The 7102-nt window shown below is 30.4% G+C and overlaps 1 protein-coding gene across 3 annotated transcripts in view; it reads right to left on the reverse strand.

The window, feature by feature from the left end:
• LOC106478541 (probable citrate synthase 2, mitochondrial) overlaps window positions 1-7102 on the reverse strand; it is a 40988-nt gene that overhangs the window by 16560 nt on the left and 17326 nt on the right. For all 3 annotated transcript variants that reach the window (XM_022381981.1, XM_013939126.2, XM_022381878.1), the window contains exon 4: window positions 1251-1448. In XM_022381981.1, coding sequence (XP_022237689.1) covers window positions 1251-1436 — 186 coding nt within the window. In that variant the 5' untranslated portion in view covers window positions 1437-1448. The remainder of the gene's footprint in view (window positions 1-1250; window positions 1449-7102) is intronic.

Below are 7102 nucleotides of genomic sequence, written 5' to 3' on the forward strand. Positions count from 1 at the left end.
TAAAAACAGTTTGTTGAGTAGACGGAATCTTTCAAAAACATGGGGTCCGTGTAAAAGAAAAGATAATAAAAGGAGTCTTTGGTGGAGAAAAGGTTGGGAACCACTGACCTAGGATATACTGTACCATTTGTTTACAAAGTGTTAAGGAAGCTCATGATTAACCAATGACAAATAGCAAAATTATGCCATTTGTGATTTAATAGTTTTGAGTTACTAATGAAAAAAGTATTGTTGAATTGTCAAATAAGCAGCAAGCATTTACTTTTCAACAATACCAATATAAAAAAGAAAATGTTCAACACATTGTTGTAATTTGAATGCAAGATAGAAACACTGCATATAACCAAACGTTTTTATAGAGCTTTATCAAATCAATTTAAGATTTGTTTCATTTTAGAAAATTAATTTCTTGGCTTTTTCACAAAAAATTCATTGGTATAACCAGTCACTCTGATTTCTGAAAACTGTCTGAGACCAGACATTTACAAGCAAACTTTGACTTTTATTCATCTTAATCTCTAGTTACATTATTTTGATTTGTTTTTTTATGCAATCATATTGATCACTTTTTAATACTGGACCATGTACCAGTTGTGTAAAACCTGATTGATAAAATCTGGTAAAAACTGAAGCTTATACTTGGAACATGTTTGGTTGTAAAGCATAAAGCTCCACAATGAGTATCTGTGCTGTGCCCACCACAGGTAATGAAGTCTAGTATTTTAACATTATAATCCTTCAGGCTTAGCACTGATTCACCTGAGGGTTTATTTTTACTAATATCTTAGAGATATTTGCCTGTAATCCATGTTTATGTAAAGAAAATAAAAAATATAAACAACATGTGTAGATTCTGAGAATTATTTAAAGTGAAAGAATTATGAAAAGATTAAAAATATACTATTAATTTCAATAAAATTTGTTTTTTTTTTAATAGAAACATAGTAGAGGGCCAAAAACTTTCCAGTTAGTGCTAAGATAGTTTAAACTACTATTGAAATTGTACACATTGACTAACCTAATAAAAAAAAACAACAACAATCAGAATCAATGTTTAACATTACTCAAAAGTGACATTAAAACATCTATACATCAGAACTCAAACATATGGTTAAACAATACTCAACCTTGTTTTTATAAACATGTGTTGAAATCTATGTTTTAATTTTACAATCTATTTTAACGATCAATGGAGATAGGTGTTTGTACAAGAATCAACTAAATTTTTAAATTTTGATTTCAAAACAGACCTGTTCTAACGTGGGAACCTCTCCAGTCAAGAGCAGCCAAAATAAGCCCTCTGGAAGAGGTTCCCCTCCACCAGGAGTTTTAGGAAGTAATTTTCTGATTTGAGGAATAGTAAAATCACGAAATTCGATACCATCCTCAGGGTCTAGGTGAGAAGTTTCTGTAACAAGGCCTCTTATTCCTCGCATTCCTCCATAAACCTATGTACAAGTAAAAATGAATACAAGTCAGCTATAAATTAAGTTACTGTTCACAAGAAGAAAAACACACTTTGGCCAACATTTACAAATTAAGTAGTTGTAATCCATGTCAATGTAAAGCAAAATAACAGCTATTCAGAGATTTTCACAAAATAATTGCATAATAAAAACAGCAATGCATACATGGGTAAATAATGTATCAGTCTGTTGAAATACCAACTCTTAAAAACTAAGACACAGGAAGTCTATTTTTTCACTAAAGACTATCAATAACCACCCTGTAAAACAAAGTTTCATTACCAATAAGAATGGAGTTATACAAGTACTCCTCAACTTTAAACAAATTCTAAAATTAGCTGCACAAGCCTCTGGTTACGTAATAAAATGTTCTATGATTATATCATGTACTTGTTAAGAGCTGGGCAATTTAAAATATATTAAGAACAGTGATTACACTTATTGGTGTCATGTAAACTAATTGATTAATCAATATTATGATTAAGTTGTTTATTTCAAACTAGTGCTTCTGATTATTACCATTTACAATTATTACAACAGTTAAATCAACTGTCATGAAAATAATCAACTAATAAGAATTAGTGTTTCCTATTATTATTGTATTAAATTATTCCAACTACCTAAATAATCAAAACGTTGCTATTATATTTGTTCATTAAGTAAGCACTAAGCTACTTAATAGGCTATCTGTGCTCTGCCCGATATTAGCCTTATAAGTTAGTTTTTTTTTACTTCAGGTTTGTTCAACTTGGGGATTCCAGAGATGGGTTGGGGCTCATGACTCAGTGGTCTGGTTTTGATTCTCTTTGCCATCAAACTTGCTCACCCTGTTCTTTATCTGCAGACTAGTAAAGAAACAACTGTCTGGCAGCATCTGCCACCAACTTGTATACTATGAAGAATCTTCTCTTTTTCAGAAGCTTCTTAATATTGAGGTGTCTAGCTTATAGAAATGACAAGGTACATCTCATTAGTGATCTTGGTAGCATATACTCTTGCATCTTCCAAGTTAATAAACAACACTTCATTTCACACTTTTTGATAATCCCAAAGTCCCCCTTAACCCTTTAGTGATGGGCTTGGTATATATACGAGTTAAGTATTTATACTATAACTTTTAATGCAGTAATAGTATCTTCACAAAATTTGGTAGACTTTTACTAAAGATTACAAATCTTTCGTAGACAAAAAATCAGATTTTTTAATGAAGTATTTCTATTATAGATTTGTTTGTGAAAATAAAGAGTCTGTTTCATTACCAGTCCAAGTGCAAAGTGATTTTCATGTCCTAACTAAAAAACTTGTTTGTCCCAAAAATCTCAAATATTATTCATGTAATCCTTAAAACCTCCTAAATACATTTCAAGCTGTGTTTTAGTGGACTAGTATTTTATAAACTACAGTCACATTTCAATTATTATATTTGTATATACATTAATACTATTTACAAATAAGTTCTTAAACATTTTTCGTAAAACATAAAACAGTAAATTAAGAAGTAAAGCTAACAATTATCTCCTTTAGTTGCGACCTTTGTACTCGTTTGCTGCTTCTCGTAGGTTGCTATGGCTTATGAAATTTCCCACACGGATGATGTGAAAGGAAAATTTTTTTTTAGGATTTTTATATATACATATAAATAACAAAAAAAAATCACAAGTTACTATAACAATATCACAGAATTCCATTATAATTTATGAAGTTTAGTAATTAAGCTGTATTTTGGTCTAAAAAAATATGAAATTTTGAGCAGACTAAAGACACAACCTACTTCCTTGAAATCTTGTTTCTAAAGAACGAGATGGCGTCCAACACATGAAAATGGCTGAGAAAGCAACTAGGTGGACATTCTAAGCTTTTGATTGGTTAATCATGTCATATATAGAAATGTATTAAGGGAGCATTTCCAAAAATGGGAAGAGGTTTGCAGGGAGCCACTGTGCTTGATTCAGTACATGAGCGCTATCTTAGGAAATAGAAAAGATAAGAGGTTCTTATTTTATATTATAGCTTGTCAATATTGGAAGTTTGAGTTCCTAATTCATATAAAACTATAGACTTTGTATTTTGACAGCACAAACATCTAATCTGAACCATTGCTGCACTCAACATCCCAAGTGACACACAAAAATCGACGTATAACTGTGTTTTTAATATTTACTTTTAAATTAAGATATTAACTAACTTATAATACTAAAATTTGAATTATAATCTACAATTTGATACCAAACTTATTTACACAAATTAATGAAATAGTTCAATAAAATTTTTAATGTGAGTCAACAAACACGATGACATAGCCTTTCACACGTGACCCATCTGAAAAGAGTTTCTATTAAAAATAAGACTTATTAATTGAATAATAAATTTTTTCTAAATATTAAATAGTATTATGTACTACATAATAATGACAATGCTAAAGAGAGATGATAAACGTTAATGTCCTCACTATTGTCTATGGCGACATATAAAGTTTTAATGTTTTACGAGCTTAATATATTGACATAATTGTTCTCAAATTACCATCTTTCACACGAACTTTCCTTCAATTTCTTATGGTTAACAGAACTAGAATATAATCACAGGTTACCACAACTATTAAATGTTGAGATCATCTGATTATGAAGTCAGATGCTTACATTTAGGTAGGCTTAAATTCATGTGCTGTTTAAACGTATTACACTAATTAAGTTTTAAGTAATGGTGAAGATTAATAATTTGGAAGAATAAAACGAAAAATATGACACTTATCACCCTTATCTTTCAAAAAGAGTTTAGGATAGTTAACCACATAAGTAGATAGATATGAAAACACTAATAATTAAACTACTACTCTCTCTGGACAACACATAATAAAACAGGTTCAAGCTACTAGGCAAATTTCTATTTACTCTCAATAATTATTAGCTGGTAATTAAGGCTGATCAACTTACTAGTCCACTAACTTAATAATTACTACTATTAGAACTGGGTGAGTTAATTGAAATTATGATTAAACTTATGAACCAAAATTCTTATATTGATTATCACAAAAATAATAAACTAACAGAATTAAAGAAATATTGCCACCACACTTGCTTGCCCTGTCTTTGTTATGGCAAAGCTACTGTTAAAAGCCATGTGCTACTGTCATTAATATTGAATTGCTGACTAGAGAGAAAGCAACTTTTTTGATGTTGTTGAATTGCTTTCAAGATGGTTGGCAGCATCCCCCACCAACTTTTTTGTTTTGTTTTGCTTGTATGTATCATGGTTTTAGGAACACTGTACTACTCGAACGTAACTGATTAATGGGGCCATCCATTAACTGATTAGCAAATACCACTTAGTCAATTTTCCAAAGTTACATATATTACATAAGTACTGGAAGGCTATCAAACAGATCATAAAGTATGCATTTCATTATTTTGTTAAATATGTTGTGAACTTGAAATTGTTGTTAACACTTTGGTTATATTCAATTCTTCAATATTCTTCTATGTGTATAGTAATTATTTCAAAGTACTAGAAATCTGAATTCTTAAATGATTATAATTTTATATCCCCTGAACTAAACAACAAAAACATAATCAAGTACTTTTATAATTCAAATGAGATATTTAATACACTTATGTAGTAGATTTAGTAAACTTGTGTTTGTCATGGAATGGTTATTGTCATCTGTATAATTATACATCATAACAAGCACACTTTAAAAAAAACTCGGGAAAAATAAACGTACCAAGTCATCTAAGTCAGTGTTATTTCCAACACCACCAAGTCCACCCATCTGTCGCATCATCTAAAAACAAGAGATCACAATATAAGCATTATAATTTTTGCTATTTAGACAAGATCCAGGCAATTAAAAAAATGCCACAGATAAATTTCTGCTCATGTTACATTTAAAAACATAGGCTGACCATATCTTTGATAAAGAGATCACTGACTGTTGTGATACATCTAATATAAACTTGACAAATGTATCAATAAGAGCTAATATTATGTCCTGGATCAACATACTAATTCTCAAGATGAAATCTGTAATACAAAATTTAGGTGTCCAAGCTCAAAATTTGTAACCTCAGAATACTTATAATTAACAATTATTCATCGTAACACTTCAGGTGATTGTAAGTATTTCTCAATAAGTGGTTTGTTTTACTCTATTTTAACCGAAGAAAGTTACTAAAAAAAGCAGTACATTTAGAAATGCAAACTACTTAAACCCTGGATTTTTAAACACATTATTCTAAACCATTTTTGCATAAAATTGATTGTGAATCTATGATTTTGTTGGTTATAGGGTTCCAAATAACATGTAAAAAATATTAATAATACAGCTAATCTCACTAATAATTGCTTGTGTCTCCTGTATATTTTACACTAAAAATGAGTGATTTCAATAATTATTCAAAATGATGCAATATGTGGAGTCCACCAGTAGTAATAACTATAGACAAAATAAACCCTTTCTAGATAAAAAGGAAATTCATATTTACAAAACTTATGATTTATTTGATTATTAAAATCTAAACTTGTAAAAGTTAAACAACTTATATATTTTGCAGATCTCATTATACTCTGAATAAATCATATGAACACATACATCTCCCAACTCTCATAAAATCATGCCCTCCCAGAAAGATCATCCATACTTGATAGCATATTCATTAGGGTAAGCCTTTATTTTTGAAGTTTTGTTACACCATAAAAAATAAATAATTCTCATCAAATCTCACTCATATTCAATAAAAATTAAGGGTTGCTCAATGTAGTTGAAATTTTACCTTGTAGCTCACATTATATCCGAGTATTCTGAATATTCTACATTATTCTGAAAGGTTCTAGATCATTCTGGAATGTTTTAGAATATTCCAGAGAATTCCACATTATTCAGAATGTTCAAAAACATTCTATATACAAGTAAGCCATGCTGTCACTTTTTACTTCTGGAATATTCTGTATGACATTTATAGAATTTCTGTGAGGGTATATAACCATCTAACAGATGTTTCTGTATCATTTCAGCTGACACTGTATCGGCATATCATTGCAAATGGATGCTGGAACAAGAAGTAAGACTGCATTTTGGTTCAGAAGAAACTTACCTTCAAATAGGAAAGTGTTGTGTATGTTTTTTTACCATCACAAAACATTACGGAAGACAATTTATGAAAGCTCACAGGTTGAGATCAAGGAGGCTGCAGATTTTTGGAACAAGACTCAAATTCCAGTTCATCCAGAACATCATGCCATTATCAAACAAGAGAGACGTTTTGAAGAATGGGCAAAGTTAAAAAAATATTCAAAAATGAAAATTGAACCACAGTAAGCTAGTGAATCAGAGTTTGTCAATAATCTGGATGACCTTTTTTAACATCACTCATATGGATGTCCTGACCCTGATCAAGATCCCAGAAGATAAGGACTTTCTTCTTGCTCAAAGGAAAGAGGAGTTTGTGGGTGCATGGGCTAGGTAGATAAGGTTTTTTTCTTTAAAGAAATCAAGGGCTGTTTGTTTGTTTGTTTCTTTAATTTTGCACAAAGCGACACAAGGGCTATCTGCACCAGCAGTCCCTAATTTAGCAGTTTAAGACTAGAGGGAAGGCAGCTAGTCATCACCACCCACCGCCTACTCTTTTACCAATGAATAG

The sequence above is a fragment of the Limulus polyphemus genome, unplaced genomic scaffold (assembly GCF_000517525.1).
Source record: "Limulus polyphemus unplaced genomic scaffold, Limulus_polyphemus-2.1.2 Scaffold0, whole genome shotgun sequence".
NCBI classification, from domain to species: Eukaryota; Metazoa; Arthropoda; class Merostomata; order Xiphosura; family Limulidae; genus Limulus; species Limulus polyphemus.